This window comes from Rhinolophus hipposideros, assembly GCF_964194185.1.
Source record: "Rhinolophus hipposideros genome assembly, chromosome: 10".
In the NCBI taxonomy this organism is placed as follows: Eukaryota; Metazoa; Chordata; class Mammalia; order Chiroptera; family Rhinolophidae; genus Rhinolophus; species Rhinolophus hipposideros.
In genome coordinates, this window is record NC_138056.1 from 87,926,792 (window position 1) to 87,945,672 (window position 18,881).

Here is an 18,881-nt window from a genome sequence, read left to right on the forward strand (position 1 = left end):
TGAATTGTTTGTCATAAAACTAGCTTTGTATTTTTCAAAATTATCAGTTTAAAGTGTTTGAAAAGATATCTTAAGTTTGATGTGTATACAGTCCTGTTTGCCAACTTCTAGTGAGCGCTGTGTGTGTGTGTGTGTGTGTGTGTGTGTGTGTGTGTGTGTGTGTCTTTCATTTACATTTAACCAGTTTATTTCAAATGACCATTAGAATTGCATTTCTATGTTTGAAAGCAACAAAAGAAATCTATGTTATGTATCTCTTATCTCTTTGATTATACCTTGATACCAGCAAAGTATGAAAAAGGACAGGGAAGGCGAAGAAAAAGGGAAACGAAGAGGATTCCCCAGCATCTTGGGACCCCCAAGGAGGCCAAGCCGTCATGACAACAGTGCAAGTACGCTGAAGTTTGAAATGCTACATTTCTGCCATTCCATGCCACCTTTCATTACAGGCCCATTTAGCTAAAATGAATTGCTGGAGAAAGGTGTTCTAGACATGATTCCACTGAACTCCCAATGTGTCTTGCTTTTATTCAGTGATATTTCTGAACTAAATTCCCTCTTGTGGCTATATAATTGTCTTAAACATCTTCTTTAATGGCAGTAGAGCATTCCATCAATTATCCATAACATAATTTATTTACCTATTATGATTTTATTTGCATTCAAGTTCTGATTGTTAAACAAAACAAAAAAAAAACCACTGTGCATGGATCTTTTCACCATATTTGTTTAATCTCTTTTTATATGTATATTACTCACTCTTTCCATAATTCTCCATTTCTTCACCTCTTTGTTCTTTGTTTCCTCATTTTCCTCTACCCTAAGGCCTAGTGGAGAGAGATCAGCCTATTAGAGAAGGCTGCAGAAGAAATAGGGATGATGGTACTATGGGGAAGAAGCTAGGTCATGTAGTGGCCCACAGCTCAGGCAGTACCACATTCGAATATATTGGCATGGTTGGCGTGGCGATGGTGTTGTGAGATTGTGATGCTGAATGTCCTACACAATGAGGAATTCTCCTTTAAATGCCATTAGTACTTTTGTTGAGAAACACTGAGAAAATGAAGGAAATTTTTAGAGAAGTTGAGGAGATGTAGCATTTCACAGATGCTGACCTTGAATTCCAAGGCATACAGAAAAAGAGTTTTTGGAATTTAAACAGGAAGAATTTTAGGATTAGTAATGTACAAAGTCGTGTGAGGATGTGCAGTACTATGGGGGATGTTAACCTGAGAGTTTTTAACTTCTTGTGGTGACTGATGTGGCTAGAGATAATGAACAGGATAGGGATTAGTCTGGATGGTCTGAAGCATATTGTGATGATGAAGTTATGAGTGTTAGGGAGAAACGAGGAGCTTCTAAGAGCTCACAGAGCTAAAAGGCTTCTTCACTCTTACAAATGAATATAGCTCCGTATGTATCTTTGTCTTAGCATTTCCTCTTCCCCACCTGCCATTGCTCCCCTCATCTCCATTTCTCATGATTCATCTTCCTCTACTCTTCTCTTTCTCCCTCATCTTCTACCATCTCCCTCCTTTATCTTCTTTCCTCTTCCACCTTCCTTTACCTTCCTCCCTCCTTTCTGTTTCAATTTTCTATCTTTCTTCCTTCCCTTCTCTTTTCTTTTCCTTTCTTCCTCACTCTGTAATAATCCATCTTACATTTTTCTAGGGCCCAACATGTTTCAGACATTTTGCCAAATCCTTTACATTATCTTTTTTTAGCTGTTTTACAGCACAAATTGTTGACCATTTCTTTCTGTTCAGTTGGCAGAGCCATGGAACTACAGAAACAGCGCCACCCTAAGCACTTAACCACACCCTCATCTGTGAGTCCTGACCCTCAGGACTCTGCTAAGTTGCGCCAGAGTGGGTTAGCAAGTGAAGGAGCAGACATTGGATACCTGCCAGCCAATTCCATGTCCTCTATGGCTTTAGGGGCCACTCTTTCCCAGGAAGGAGGAAAAGAGAATGATATGGGTGAGCTGTAGTTCATCTTAACTATGTATCAAGATTTTAAAATAATCACACTGAGCAATAGAGCGGCAGGTTATTATAATCAGGACTGAATCCCAGTTAAATTTAGTTTTAACATTTTAATATTAAACTACTAATGACAAATCTATGCTGAATGGTAACTTTAAGTTCTTATCCATTCAAAAACACTTGCTGAGCTTTCTGTTAGACATTAGCTTCATACCAGACGTTAGCATACAATAATTATATATAGATTCTTGCCCCATGCCCCTTAGTCTCATGGAGAGATAGTCACACACACTTACAGATTCAAATTGTGCTAAGTCCAATAGAGGAAATGTAAAGGAAGTTATTGAGGGAACGAGTTAGTAGGTAAGGGCAGATGTTGAGGATCTAAAGAAGACTTTAAAAATGAAAGATACTAGAGACGTTTTTTAAATGCTAAGGGGAAACGAGTTATGAAGGAGAGGTTGAATATGCAGGCTGATTAACTGTGTAACTAACAGAACAAAGTTTTGAGAAGGAGAGAGGAGATAAGATGCAGAGTATACAAGGTCTGACTGTTAAGTTTGCTAACTTGTCACTGTGCACTTAAATTGGAAGCATTGTGCAAACAGCTCAGTAAGGTTTCATAACCTTGGTATATCAGTGTCTCACAGCTATGTTCGTATTGACATGTGGCAGTGTCTTGCTGAATGGCATTCCTTATTGTTATGTGTTTTTATGCGCTGTTGCGAGAATGTCTGAGCTTGAGTTAGAGCAACGAAGAAACATTAAATTTCTTGTTAAACTTGGCAAGAGTGAAAGTGAAATCATGGACACATTTGTCCAAGTCAATGCCATGAAGAAAAATGGCAGTGTACAAATGGATTAAATGGTTTTCTGAGGGGAAGGAGCACATCACTGTTGAAGAGAGGTCAGGGTGGCCAGTAACAAGCAGATCTAACGAAAACATTGCAAAAACTTCTTGAATTCTGCGTCAAAGTAATCGGCTGACTGAGAAGTAAACATCGATAGAAAAACAGGAAAATCTTAACTGAAAATCTTGGCATGAGAAAGTTGTGTGCAAAAATGGTCCCAAAAGAGCTCACCAATAAACAAAAGCAAAGGAGCGTCGAAGTTTGCCAAGACCTTTTGGAGAGGCAAGACAATGTTTCGGGCCATGTTATCACTGGCCATGAAACATGGGTGTAAAAATACGACCCTGAAACAAAGTGTCAAAGTGCACAGTAGAAGTACGCCAGTTCTCCCCGACTGAAAAAGTTCTGTCAATCCAAATCAAGAGTCAAAACGATATTTTTAACCTTTTTTGATGTCAGAGGGATTATTCATTATGAATTTATACCAACTGGACCAACAGTTAACCAAGGTTACTGTTTGGAAGTGGTGAAAAGGCTACATGAAAAAGTCAATGAAAATGACCTGAACTTTTCGCCAACAATTCATGGCTCTTGCATCACGACAATGCACCAGCTCACCTGGCACTGTCTGTAAGGGAGTTTTAGCCAGTAAACAAATAACTATATTGGAACAACCTCCCTATTTACCTGATCTGGACCCCAATAATTTCTTTCTTTACCTGAAGATAAAGGAAATATTGAAAGGAAGACATTTTGATGACATTGAGGACATCAAGAGTAATGCGATGACAGCTCTGATGGCCACTCCAGAAAAAGAGTTCCAAAATTGCTTTGAAGGGTGGAATAGGTGCTCACATCAGTACATAGTTTCCCAAGGGGAGCACTTCGAAGGTGACCATAGTGATATTCAGCAATGAGGTATGTAGCACTTTTTCTAGGATGAGCTTGTGAACGTAATTGTCAGACCTCATATGTGAAAGACAAAGTTATTACCTAAGAGTGAGACTAGTGAGAAGGACAAAGTGACCTAAACTGTAAAGGAAAACATGAAGTAGATAATTGAGAAAAGAGCTTATTACCATATATCTTTATACTTGTTATAATGGGTTTTTTAAGCCAGTGAGCTGGGAGAATAGGTGGTTCTATTTGGAGAAGAGAATGCCTATTTATATTAGTGATTTCGGAAGCAGTTCAATTTCTGATGATGACAAGATCAAGGATAAAGCTGTAGGAATGATCATTGAGGTGACATAGGAGAGGTTCTAGAGATGTAAAAGGTAGGGAACCAAAGAGACAGGAGTTTGAATAGCCGTGTGTATGTGTGTGTTCACACAGACACAAATACATACATATACATATATACATGTACATACACATATACGTTTGTGTGTGTATATACATACACATATATATATGATTTTTGAAGTCACCTAATGTGATATTAGCATGGAGAAGAAATCATTGAGCCAGTAGCCGAAGGTTCAGTGTTACTAGATGATTGTTGCAAGGAAGCAGAACATGTGATAATATCCAGAGCCTCAATGGAGCAAGGGGATTGTTACAAGAAAGCAAGATAATGGTCTAAAATTAGTATTGAGGAATAAGAAGGATATCCATCTCACCTCTATCCAGAAGCATACCTCTACCCAGTGCAAGACAGAAACGTTGTCTCTATTTGAGAGGTCTGTAGCAGAAGATGTACTCCCCCTCCTCCCACCCGCCGTGGGATAGGCAGGTTTCTATTTAAGACAAACAAGTAGGGGTGACATTTGTAGAAAAGTCTGTAGATTTTGTCTAATACAGAATTCTGAAACTTTTGAATTAAGTGCATGCATCAATTCATGGCTCCCATGTCTCATTGAAATAAACACATGGTAGGTAACAAACACCATAAAGAGAAAGGAAGCAGAGGAAAACAAGATGTTATCAACAAATAAGAGATTTTAACAAATTTTGGGGAAATTAAAGGGGCAAGAGTAGCTTGATGGATAAAAACAACATAAAGGAAACTGGAGCCCATAATTCATTTAAGGAGTCCAAGGTTTGAGTCAGTCTGCTCATTAGAACCCTGGAGAGACTTCTACTCAGAGTTGGCATATGTTATGGAGTATGTGTAAAAGAAGTAAAGCTGAAAAGGATGAATTAATTTAAGGTCTGTAATCAAAACAATTATGTCAGTAGCTTCTGATCGTTGCCTTGTAGAATGTAAGCAGTCTGTCATTTATTGTGCCAGAAGAAATTGAGTCTACTTTTTTTTAGCGACGTTGAATGAATCATGTAGGGAGAGTTAAGTACTTCACAGTATTATGCCCTGGAGTTCTAACATTTGGGAGCCTAAAAGCCTGACAGTAGGCATGCCAGGGACTCACCTGCTCAGAGGGCTCCCAACCAAACAGAACTATTTCCATGTAGCAGGAAAAGAAAACTAAATCATCTACCTCATCTTGAATTCTTAAATGTGAACAGCATTACTCAATTTTGGCAAAATGTGCTTGTTAGAGTCAAGATCTGAGATAATACATAGTGCCAAGCATACTAGTGGCATAAAAAAGAGAATACAAAATGGATAGAAAAACTGCCCCTAGCACAAAATGGAAATTTTCATATAGACAAAAACTTCAAAAAATTCCTTTTAAATTAGATCATATACTTGGGGAATATAAAGAAGTTATTATATGTATAAAACAAAAATAGAATGCTATGAAAAAGGAGCATTCAGAGACCATAAAAGTTTTAATATAACTACTACATGTACTATAATAACTATTGTATTATTATCAGTTGTTGTGTGATGAATTACCCAAAAACTTAAAGCTTGACACAGAAAACTTTTATTAGCTCTCATATTGTTGGTGGGTGAGGAACTCGAGAGCTGTTTAACTGGGCAGTTTTGGCTTAGGGTCTCTCATAAGGTTGCAGTCAAGATATCAGCCAGTCATTTGAAAGCTTAGCTGGGCGCAGGAAACCTGCTTCCATGCTCATGCCTCTGAGCTCTTTGTGCAAGCCTCAGTTCCTTACCACATGGACTTTTCCATAGAATTGCTTGAGTGTTCCATGACATGGTAGCTGACTTTCCCCAGAGTGATCCAGAAGATCGAGTCAGAAAGAAGCCCTAATGTCTTTTATGACTTAGTCTCTGTGGATGCATACTTCAACAAGTTACAAACAACTCACTAAATCTAGCCCACGCTCAAGGAGAGAAGAATTAGGCTCCACCCCTGAAAAGAGGAGTATCAAAGAATTTGTGGACATATTCTCAAACTATTATCAATGCCAATATTTAGAAAAAAAGAATAGTCCCTAAATATAAAGTCAAGCAAATACTACAGAAAGACGTAATATGTAGAGAACCACTACAGAGGTCCAACATATTTCTCTTTCATAAAACATCAGCAGAGGAAATGGAGGAGAGGCAGTTAAAGAAAAGATAGAAGAAAGTTTCCCAGAGTTGAAAAATAATACACATCTTTAGATAGAAAGAGTTCACTGGGAACCAACTATAGTGAATAGTAATAAAAATAAAGGAACCATACCTAAAATATCTTTGGAAATTTCATTGTACCACAGATAAAGAAAAAGAATCCTGAAAGCTTAGAAAATGGGGATGATGCTGCATCACATTTCTCATTATAACACTAGATGCTTGAATTTAAAGGAGCAATGGCTTCAACTTGCTGAAAGAAAATTAAACTTAGAATTCTGAGCGGCTCCGAGCGACGGGTGGTGCGGACGCAAGATCTTGGAAAGGAACAAACGCATAAAGCGTAGCCATGGCGCCTGGCCCCAAGAAGCATCTGAAGCGCGTAGCGGCTCCAAAGCACTGGATGCTGGATAAACTGACCGGTGTGTTTGCTCCTCGTCCATCCACCGGTCCCCACAAGCTGAGGGAATGTCTCCCTCTCATCATCTTCCTAAGGAACAGACTGAAGTATGCCCTGACAGGAGATGAAGTCAAGAAGATCTGCAAGCAGCGGTTCATTAAGATCGATGGCAAGGTCCGAACTGATGTCACCTACCCGGCTGGGTTTATGGATGTCATCAGCATCAACAAGACCGGAGAGAACTTCCGTCTGATATACGACACCAATGGTCGTTTTGCTGTTCATCGCATTACACCCGAAGAGGCCAAGTATAAGTTGTGCAAAGTGAGGAAGATCTTTGTGGGCACAAAAGGAATCCCGCATCTGGTGACCCACGATGCTCGCACCATCCGCTACCCTGACCCCCTCATCAAGGTGAACGACACCACTCAGATTGATTTGGAGACCGGCAAAATTACTGATTTCATCAAGTTTGACACCGGTAACCTGTGTATGGTGACCGGAGGTGCCAACCTGGGAAGAATTGGTGTGATCACCAACAGAGAGAGACATCCTGGTTCTTTTGATGTGGTTCACGTGAAAGATGCCAATGGCCACAGCTTTGCCACCCGGCTCTCCAACATTTTTGTTATTGGCAAAGGCAACAAACCGTGGATTTCTCTTCCCCGTGGAAAGGGTATCCGCCTCACCATTGCTGAAGAGAGAGATAAGAGACTGGCAGCCAAACAGAGCAGTGGGTAAAGTGATGTCTAGGTGACAAGTTTGGAAGAGCCTTCGTCTCTAATTAAAGAGAATATAGCATAGTGATAAAAAAAAATTAATAAAGGCACATTACCTACCAGTAAAAAAAAAAAAAAAAAAAAAGAATTCTGTTAGGTTGATGCAAAAGTAATTGCAGTTTAAGAACTTAAAAATAATTGCAAACACCGTTTATATATTAGGTTTGCACCAACCTAATATATTCATCCAACCTATCCATCAAATGTGAAGAAATATATGAAGACATTCTCAGATATTCCAGATTCACAGTTTAACTGAAATGTACCTTTTACTTGAAAATTATTTGAAGATACCACTTCAGCAAAATGAGAGAAAAATTAAGAAAGAAAATGTCATGGAATCCAGGAAACAGTTGTTCAACCCAGGAATGTGGTGAAGGGCAGTTCTAGGATGATAATTATGTCACAGGCCAAGGGAGCAGCTTCCATACTGGAACACAAGAACATAGGGAATAAGCAAAAGGAGGGAAGGGGTTTAAGCAATTTTAAGCATATGATGTAGCAGATGAAAAAAATTGAGACTTGATAGAATTATATTACTTTGACAGCAATAATAGGAAGACATTTAGAAATGCTAAGGTAAACAGAATTGCTCAGAAAGTTAAGTCATGATTGTAAACATGAAGCAATCTAAAAAGTGGTATAATCTTAAAGTAATTCATTGCTGGAGTATAATACTTTAATATAATAAACATTATGTTTCAGATGGTCCAGGAATTGCATCATTGTACCAGTAAAAAAGAAAATATAATCCTAACTATCATACCTGTTAACCTGGCAGAGATAATATGCATATGTATGTTGTATATTGTATATGACTATATATATTGTCATAATAATGTAAACACACTTTGTGGGTTTTTAGACTTTTAGAATCAGCCTATTAGGAAAAGCACAGAATATTTAATTATGGCTGCAGGTCAGAATGGAAATGGAAAAAAATCCTCTTGATACAGGTAAAAACGTAGTTGAAAGAAGTGAAGGTAGAGGGAAAGAAACATAATTAAAAGAAAAGATATGTACACTAGATACCTAATAAGAGATGGAAGAGAGTTAAGATACTAAGTAACTCCTCAATGAAACAACACTATGGATGTTTAAACTTAGGTAATAACTAATAATCCAACTAGTAATAATAAGACAATTATTAAACATTGAGAAGAAATGGGGGGAAAGTGAAGGTGGGAGCACAAATAAGCAATATCCATAGAGGAGGAAGACGCAGATATTACCTAAAGATAATAAATCAAGAAAAAGAAGCGTGAGGTTATTATTTTTCGTTGGATCACCATAATAACTAAAATTTGAATGAAAAAGATTGGTGGCAAAAAAGGATAAAATGAGAGAATATTTCTTCTTATCATATGCTGTTCTGAGTTGTCATGCCTTAAGTTGATTTTTAAAAATGATTTTCCTGTTTATTTTTTAGTGCATTTTAAAATTTTATGTGTTAAAATTTTGGTTTTAGCTAACCCACAATTGTTTAAATATGAATGTGGCTATGGATTAGGTTGAAGCTCTTTTGGTATTATCTTTTTTTTTGTAATAATCTTTATTAAGTATTCACACTAATCAACTGTCTGACTTTTGTCTTTTCAGGATCAAAGCAAGTTGGAGAAACATCAGCATCTGGGGACTCCTTAGATGGCACACCTCGTACTTCCAATGCTATATTTGATTTTCTACCTCCTCCATTAGATCAAGTGCAGGAGGAGGAATGGGAAGTAGAAAGGTAATTCAATGATAACTTAGGTTTAAATTTATGACATTGCTTAAAGTTTTTTGATAGTATAGTATCCCTATATTTTGTAGCATTTTTTTCCCACGTGTTTTTTTGGGGGAAGGAACTAGAGCTTATATTGGTAGTAAATATTAGATAGGTACTGAAATGTTTCTCAATTTATTTGCTGTCAAATCTTACAATATCCAAAAGAATTATTTGTTAGCCACTGTAGTTTAGCCCAGTTTTGAGTATCAGCATAAATTTCTTGATTACCATTTTGTTTTAAATTGATTCTTTATTCTCCATTGTTTTAGGATGACTGAGCATGGGACACCAAAGCCATTTCGAACGTAAGTAATCCTAAAGTAGCTTTTAATAGAGACATATTTTTTATAAGATTTTTATTAAAATAGCTAACATAAAATCTTACGTTAGTTGCATAAAAGTTATGCAACATTTATATACCTAAGGAAGTGATCACCATGATAAATCCAGCAACCCTCTGACATCATACCATGCTATCACAATATTATTAACTATATTACCTATACTGTACATTACATCCCCATGACTTATTTGTTTTATACCTGGAAATTTGAACTTCTTATTCCCCTTCACCCTTTTCCCCTCTTTTTAAATTTTTCAATTACAGTTAACATTCAGTATTATATTAATTCCAGGTGTACAGCATAGTGATTAGACATTTATGTAATTTAAAAAGTGATCCCCCTGACTAGTCTAGTTCCTATCTGGCACTATACATAGGTAGTTATTGCCATATTATTGACTATATTTCCCCTGCTTTACTTTATATCCCCATGATTGTTTTGTAATGGCTGATTTGTACATCTTAATGCCTTTGCCTTTTTCACCCTGCCCCCCAACTCCCCTCCCATCTATCTAGTACCTCTGATAAATATAGTGCCCGTCTGACACCATACATAGTTATTATAATATTATTGACTATATTCCTTATGCTATACCCTACATCCATATGACTACTATATGAAAACCAATTTCTCCTTCTTAATCCCTTCCCTCTTTTCAACCAACTTTAGCAAGCATCAAAACGTTCTCTGTATCTATGAGTTTGTTTCTGCTTTGTTTATTTATTTTGTTCTTTAGATTCCACATATGAGCAAAATCACATTGGATCTGTCTTTCTCGGTCTGACATACTCCACTCAGCATAATACCCTCCAGGTTCACCCATGCCACTGCAGATGGCAAGAACCTATTCCCTTCTTTGGCCTAGCAATATTCTATTGTATAGATGTACCACCTCTACTTTATCCATTCATCCATTAATAGACACCTAGGTTGCCTCCATATCTTGGCCATTGTAAATAATGCTGCAATGAACATATGGGTGCACATGTCCCTTCAAAGTAGCATTTTGTTTTTCTTCCCTGAAGTGGGATTACTGGGTTCTTCTTTGTCTGTTGTTATAGGCATTGTTTTAAAGTCTGTTTTGCCTGATTTAAGTATTCCTACCCCAGATTTTTTAATTTGTTTCCATTTTCATGAAATGTTCATCCATTCCTTTCCTTTCAGTCTGTGTGTGTTTTTCAATATCAAGAGAGTCTCTCATAGGCTGCATATGTAAGGGTTTTGTTTTCTTATCCATTTAGCCACCCTATATTTTGACTGGAACATTAATCCATTTACATGTAAAGCAGTTGTTCATAGATAGGTAGTTATTGCCATTTTATTATTCATATTTTTCAACTTTTTTCTCCCCAAATCTTAAAGAAGTCCCTCTAATATTCCTTGTAATACTGGTTTGGTGGTGATGAACTCTTTTAGCTTTTTCTTGTGTGGGAAGCTCTTTATCTGTCCTTCAATCTAAATGATAATTTTGCTGGTTAGAGTAATCTTGCTTGTAGGTCCATGCTTTTCATAACTTTGAATATTTCATGCCAGTCCCTTCTGGCCTGCAAAGTTTCTGTTGAGAAATCAGCTGACAGTCTTATGGAAGCTCCCTTGTAGGTAACTAACTGCTTTACTCTTGCTGCTTTTAAATTTCACTCTTTGTCTTTAACCTTTGACATTTTAATTATGATGTGTCTTGGTGTGGGCCTCTTTGGGTTCATCTTGTCTGGGACTCTGCACTTGCTGAGTTTGTGTGTCTATTTCCTTTGCCAGGTTCAGGAAGTTTTCAGTCATTATTTTTTCAAATTGGTTTTCAATTCCTTGCTCTCTGTCTCCTCCTTCTAGTACCCCTATGATGCAAATGTTGATATACTTGTTGTCCCAGAGATCCCTTAAATTATCCTCATTATTTTCTATTCTTTTTTCTTTTAGCTGTCTGATTGGGTGTTTTCTGCTACCTTGTCTTCTAAATCATTGATTTGGTCTTCTCTTTCATCACATCTACTGTTGATTCCCTCTAATGTATTCTTCATTTCAGTTTTTATATTCTATATTCTGACTGAGTTTTTTTAAAATATTTTCTATCACCATTTTTGTGTTTCCTAGCTCTTTGTTGATGTTTTCCCCTTATAACTAGTGTTTAGATCTCTGCATCTGGATAATTGTTTGTCTCCCTTTTGTTCTTTTTCTTGAGCTTTGTTCTGTTCTTTTATCTGGGAAATGTTTCTTTACCTCCCCACTTTGACTACCTCCCTGTGGTTTTTTCTATGTGTTAGGTAGGGCTGCTATGTCTCCTTAGTAGAGTAGTTTTTTATAGTAAGTGTCCTGTGGGGCCCAGTGATGTAGTCTGCCAGGTCACCAGAGCTTGGTGAGGTGGAAGGCTGCTGGAGTCCCAGCAATTCTTCATGAGAGGCCCATGCATGGACTCTCTCATAAATTCACATAGCCCAGGCTTCAGCATAGGAGTAGCCAGTGGAAAAGTGCCAAGGACATGGGGAAGAACCAAACTAACCAGCTTTGGGGCTAGAGCTGGAGGGAAAGGGGTCAGAGCACTGCTCTCTGGGTACAAAAATGCTGCCAAACACCACTGTTTGTTTGGTGACCCCTGCCTCCACCCAGCTAGCAGGTTCAGGTTGGCTCCAAATTTGTGGTCTCCATTAACCTAGCTAACACTGTTCTCCCTGCCCTGGTGATTCACTGAGCCCCCCTCCACCAAACTCCCATGGCTAGCCTGAGCTACTTCCAGTGGCTCTTTGATCAAATAGCCTACCTCGGATCATGCTACAGATTTTCCTAAAATCTCTGAAGTGCCACCAAACCCTAAACAAGCAGAGGCTGGCCACAGCATTCCCTGTATGTCTTGCTATACGACCCCAAGTCCGGCATAAACGACTGTCAGTCTCAACTTTCACTGTAACTGCCTTTGGGTAGCCCAAAGTCTGGCATAAGCTGGGGCCAGCATTGGCTTGGAAATTAGCTTCAGCTAAATGGCTACAAGCCTGACACAAGTGGCAGCTGACCTCAGCTCACATTATGGTGTCCAGCAAAGGTCAACAACAATCGAGGCTCAACTACAAGAGTAGGGCACCAACACAGGGGACATCCCTGGAGCACCCAGCTCCTCTGCCATGGGAGACTGCACAGCTAGACCTCATAGAATACCTACTACATAAGGCCACTCTGCCAAGACTGGGAGATGTAGCAGATCTACTTAATACATAGGAACAAGAACAGTGAGTCATCCAAAATGTAGAAACATGTCCCAAATGAAGCAACAGAACAAAACTCCAGAAAACAAACTAAAAAAAAATGAAGACAAGCAATTTACCAGATAAAGATTTCAAAACACTTGTTTAAAAAGGGTGCTTAGTAAACATAAGGGAAGAATAGCTGAACCCAGTGAGAATTTCAGCAAAGAGATAGAAAAGGTGAATAAGGAGATAGAAAACATAAAAAGAATCAGTTGGAACCCAAGAATACAATAACTAAAATGAAGAAAACACAAGAGGAAATCAACAGCAGATTAGGTAAGGCAGAGGATCGAATCAGCGTTCTGGAAGACAAGGTTGCAGACACCCAATTAGAACAGGAAAAATAAAAATGAAAAATAATGAGGATAGTTTAAGGAACCTCTGGGACAACAAGTGTACCAACATTTGCATCACAGGGTTACCAGAAGGGTAAGAGAGAGAGCAAGGATTGAAAACCTATTTAAAGAAATAATGACTGAAAACTTCCTGAATCTGGCAAAGGAAATAGACGTAGAAGCCCAGGAAGTGCAGAGTCCCAAACAAGATGGACCCAAAGAGGCCCACACCAAGACACATCATAATTAAAATTCCAAATGTTAAAGACAAAGAGAGAATCTTAAAAGCAGCAATACAAAAGCAGTTAGTTATTTTCAAGGGAGCTCACATAAGACTGTCAGCTGATTTCTCAACAGAAACTTAGCAGGCCAGAAGGGAGAGGCAGGAAATATTCAAAGTGATAAAATCAAAAAACCCACAACCAAGATTACTCATTAAGCTTATCATTTAGAGTCAAAGAAGAGAGAGTTCCCCAGACAAGAATAAGCTAAAACACTTCATGACTACTAAACCAGCATTACAAGAAATGTTAAAGGGAGTTCTGTAATTAGATAAAGAAAGATGAAAAATAGGACTGTGAAAATATTGGAAAGAAAAATTCTCACTGTCAAAGGCAAACACTTTGTAAAAGCAGTGAATCAACCAACTGGATTACTAGCACAAAGGTTAAAAGGCAAAAGTAGGAAGATCATGTGTAATTACAACAATTAATTAAGGGTTACACACAAACAAAGAAGTGAAAAATAATGACAAAACTATAAATTTGGAGGGTGTGAGTAAAAATTGTAGTGATTTTGGAATGATTTTGAATTTGAGCAACGATCAGCCATAGCTTGGTATATATGAAGAACATGGTAACCACAAACCAAAAATCTATAAGAGATATGCAAGAAAGAAAGAGAAAGGAATCCAAACCTAACAGTGTAGAGAGCCATCAACATATAAGAAAAGAGAACAAGAGAATAAGAAAGGAACAGAGAACTACAAAAACAATCGGGAAATACTAAAGTTGAAATAACTGCATACCTATCGATAATTACTTTAAATGTAACTGGCATAAATGTTCCAGTCAGAACATACAGGGTAGATTAATGGATTAGAAAATAAAAACTTGTGCATATACTGCTTACAAGAGACCCACTTTAGATCTAATGACACACAGAATAAAAGTAAAAGGATAATGCAAAGCATTTCTTGCAAGTGGAAACAAAAATATATACATACACGTGTGTATACGCATATATGTGTATCTCTATATATGTATATATAGAGATACATATATATACATAGAGAGATACATATAGCATGTAAGAACACGGTGGAAAGTTCATGAACTTAATTGTCATACCTATATACACACACTATCCGAGGGTGTCAAAAAAATGTACACAAGTGGATACTTCAGTCAGTGTTGCTTGCCATAATCAGAAGTGTCTGAATGTTGATGGTAACCATTTGAGTACCTCTTGTAATTGCAGAAGTCAAATGTGACTTGTATTCATCTTTTGTGATTGGCATATATTATTATAATTTTAATAGTTTTATTTTCCTTTCTTCAAATGTGTATACATTTTTTTGGATATATGTATATATATCTAAGAAAATAGAATGTAAAACAAGGTTGTGACAAAGAGACAAAGACGGCATTTCATAATGATAAAGGAATCAGTCAAACAAGAACGGATAACTCTTATAAACATCTACACACCTAATGTAGGAGCGTCTAAATATATAAAACAAATATTGATGGACATAAAGGGAGAGATTGATAGGAAGACATAATAGTAGGGGACCTTAAAACCCCATTGACTTCAGTGGATAGATCATCCAGTCAACAAGAAAACAGTGGCTTTAAATGACACATTAGACCAGATGTATTTAATTGGTGTTTTTAGGACATTACAATACAAAGCAGCAGACTATACGTTCTTCTCAAGTGCACATGGAACATTTTCCAGGATAGACTACATATTCTACCACAAAACAAATCTCAGTAACTTCAGGAAGGAAAGAGTATCAGTCACCTTCTCTGATCACAAGATATGAAATCAATTACAAGAAGAAAACTGGAAAACACACAATCATGTGGAGTCTAAATAACATTCTATTAATTAATTCTATTAATATTAATTCTATTAATGTGTTAACGATGACATCAAGAAAGAAATCAAGAGATACCTTGAGACAAATGATGATAAAAACACAACCACCCAAAATCTCTGGAACACAGCAACAGCAGTCCTAAGGTGGATATATTCATTCATAGCAATACAGGCCTACCTCAAGAAACAAGAAAATCTCCAACAATTGTACACCTAAAAGAACTAAAAAAAGAATAGCCAACAAAGCCCAGAGAATAAGGAAGGAAGTAAGAAAGATCAGAGTGGAAATAAATGAAATAGAGTCCAAAAGAAAATAAAAAAGATCAATGAAACCATGAGCTGTTTCTTTGAAAAGTTAAAGTTGTTAAACCTTTAGCCAGACTCATCAAGAAAAAGAGAGCAGGAGCCCAAATAAATAAAATCAGAAATGAAAGAGAAGTGACAACTGACACTACAGAAATACAAACGATTGTGAAGAAAAACTACAGTTATATGCCAACAAATTTGACAACCTGGAAGAAATAGATGAATTCCTAGAAACATACTATCTTCCAAGGCTGGATCAGGACGAAACAGAAAACCTGAACAGACTGATGACTAGAAATGAAATGAAATCAGTATTCAAAAAACTCCCAACAAAGAAAAGCCCTGGAGCAGATAGCTTCACAGGCAAATTTTACCAAACATTCAACAAAGAATAAATACTTGTTTTTCTCAAACTATTCAAAAAAATTTAAGGAGGGAAGGCTCTGCAACTCATTTTATGAGGCAAGCATACCCTGATACCGAAACCAGACAAAGACGTTACAACAAAAGAAAATTATAAGCCATTATCCCTGATGGACATAGATGTAAAACTTCTCAACAAAATATTAGCCAACTGAATTCAGCAGTACATTAAAAAGATCATACACCATAATCAAGTGGGATTCATTACTGGCATACAAAGTTGGTTCAATATCCACGCATCAATTAACATGATATACCACATATGCACAATGAAGGATAAAAATCATAATCGTATCCAGAGATGCAGAGAAAGTGTTTGACAAAATCCAGCATTTATGATAAAAACTCTCAGCAAAGTGCAGATATGGGGGACATACCTCAACATAATAAAGGCCATATATGACAGACCCACAGCTAACAATGGTGAAAAGCTGAACGTTTTTTCTTTAAGGTCTAGAACAAAACAAGGATGTTCAGTTTCACCACTTTCATTCAAGAAAATATTAGAAGCTGTAGCCACTTCAATCAGACAACAAAAAGAAATGGAAGACATTCCAATTGGAAAGGAAGAAGTAAAACTGTCAATATTTACAGATGACAAGATACTATATAGCGAAAACCCAAAAGAAAAAAAGAAACAAATGGGACTGCATGAAACTAAAATGTTTTTGAACAGCAAAGGAAACCATCAACAAAACGAAAAGACAACCTACTGGATGGGAGAAGATATTTACCAATGATACATCTGGTAAGGGGTTAATATCCAAAATGTATAAGGAAATCATACAACTTCACACCAAAAAACAATTTGATTGAAAATGGGCAGAGGACCTGAATAAACATTTCTCCAAAGAGGACATACAAATGGCTAATAGACATATGTAGAGATGCTCAACTTAACTAATCAACAGGTAAATGCAAATTAAAACCACAATGAGTTATCATCCTCACACCTGTGACAATGGCTATCATCAATAAAACAACGAACAAGTGTTGGCGAGGATGTGGAAAAAAGGGAAACCTTGTGCACTTTAGGTGGGATTGTAAATTACTGCAGCCACTTTGGAAAACACTATGGAGGTTCCTCAAAACATTAAAAATAGAACTATCATGTGACCCAGCAATCCCACTCTGGGGTATTTATCTGAAAAAATCCAAAACACCAATTTGAAAAGAGATGTGCACTCCTATGTTCATTGCAGTATTATTTACAAGCCAAGATATGGAAGCAACCTAAGCATCCATTGATATTTGAATTGATAAAGATGTAGAACGTGTATGCAATGAAATATTAGCCATAAAAAGAATGAAATCTTGCCGTTTGCAACAACATGATATTATGCTAAGTCATTCAGAGAAAGACATATATGATTTCACTTACATATGGAATCTGAAAAACAAAATAAATGAACAAACAAAACAGGAACAAACTCATAGATATGGAGAACAAATTGATGGTTGCTAGATGGGGGGCGGGTGTTGTTTTGATGGGTGAAAACGGTGAAAGGATTACAAAGTACAAATTGGCAGTTATAAAAATTGTCACGAAAATATGAACTACAAGATAAGGGAATATAGTCAATAATATTGTAATAACTACATATGTATGATTGTATAGGTACTAAACTTACTGGACGATCATTCGTAAGTCATAAAGGTCTAATCACTAAGTTCTACACCTGAAACTCATATACTATTGTATGTCAACTATTATTTTTAAAAAAGGAAAAGAAACCGTACACAAATCTGTTGGGTAGTATAAAAGAGAGTTTTTAATAAACAGAAATCATTTAAAAGATATTTATAGAGGTGTATATAACACATGTATTTTGTAAGAAGGATGATGTTTTAGACTGTTTAAGCAATAATTCAGAAATTTGACTGATTCACTGTAATGTATAGACTTGTACTATTGTCTACCTGATGTCCTCAAATACCATTTCTTTCTCAATAGGTGTGACAGCATAGCTTTTGGAGAAAGTCAAAGTGAGGATGAACAGTTTGAAAATGACTTAGAGACAGATCCACCGAACTGGCAACAGTTGGTTAGTAGAGAAGTGTTACTGGGACTAAAGCCTTGTGAGATCAAAAGGCAGGAAGTAATTAATGGTGAGTTTAATTCATTTTTTTGTGTTGTTTACATATATTGAGTTTTATTAAAGCAAAGGAAAAACCAAAAAACCCTGCTCCTTGATGTTTCCGTCAAAGTTTCTGCTTACCTTTTGTTTTAAATGTGGAGGAAATTAAACTAGAGGATCCTTGAACTTTCCAATTCAAAAGATGCTAATGACTGTGTGATTCTTATTGATAATTTCGAAGGAAATGGTGTTTAGCTTTTTAGATATTTAAAATTCATAGCATTATAGGTCTTAAACTTGAAAAGTCATTAAGACAACATTTGCCCAATCATTTTATTTTCAAGCTAAGTTAATTTTATGTATAGATTATACACTATTTTGCCATGTATAATGCACTCCCATGTGTAATGCACACCCACACTTTTGACCCAAACTTCTTGGGGAAAAAATCTTTTGTTTTAACTTTTTATTCAAATTTTTATCTGTTTACACTTAGGTACCTGTTTTTGTATTATAAATGAATTTTAGCATTTATATTTAAACATTATGGTTCAAGAAATTTTATGTAACAATTTCAAAACACAAGAACAGATACAAGGTACAAGAAATTTTATGTACCGGTAATATATTTATGGTATTTATGCATGATACAAGGACAAGAACTCTTGGTCATTGCAAGTTCGTCATAAGTTCAACAAAACCAATTATTGTATTGCAGGGTATTATTTTGCATACGGATATTATTATTGATTTCTAGAGTTACACTTTTAACTCATAAGCATAAATAAAAGAATTAAAAACACTTATATAAATACAGAATTAGTACTACCCATGTACAAGGTGTGACAATTAAGT

At 36.5% G+C, this 18,881-nt stretch overlaps 2 protein-coding genes across 7 annotated transcripts in view; both read left to right on the forward strand.

Annotated features, from left to right (window-relative positions):
• The window catches only part of ARHGEF12 (Rho guanine nucleotide exchange factor 12), a 189,871-nt gene that overhangs the window by 132,826 nt on the left and 38,164 nt on the right, over nucleotides 1–18,881 (forward strand). For all 6 annotated transcript variants that reach the window (XM_081061905.1, XM_081061907.1, XM_081061906.1 and 3 more), the window contains 5 exons: nucleotides 287–392; nucleotides 1,767–1,979; nucleotides 9,036–9,168; nucleotides 9,474–9,509; nucleotides 17,903–18,057. In XM_081061905.1, coding sequence (XP_080918031.1) covers nucleotides 287–392; nucleotides 1,767–1,979; nucleotides 9,036–9,168; nucleotides 9,474–9,509; nucleotides 17,903–18,057 — 643 coding nt within the window. The remainder of the gene's footprint in view (nucleotides 1–286; nucleotides 393–1,766; nucleotides 1,980–9,035; nucleotides 9,169–9,473; nucleotides 9,510–17,902; nucleotides 18,058–18,881) is intronic.
• On the forward strand, nucleotides 3,939–7,494 carry LOC308502971 (small ribosomal subunit protein eS4-like). The gene has a single exon (XM_081061599.1). It carries the CDS (start codon nucleotides 6,607–6,609, stop codon nucleotides 7,396–7,398), a length of 792 nt encoding a protein of 263 aa, XP_080917725.1. The 5' UTR covers nucleotides 3,939–6,606; the 3' UTR covers nucleotides 7,399–7,494.

What these genes read in the sequence shown, in the direction of transcription:
- LOC308502971 (XM_081061599.1), top strand. Translation starts at nt 6,607, where the DNA reads ATGGCGCCTGGCCCCAAGAAGCATCTGAAGCGCGTAGCGGCTCCAAAG.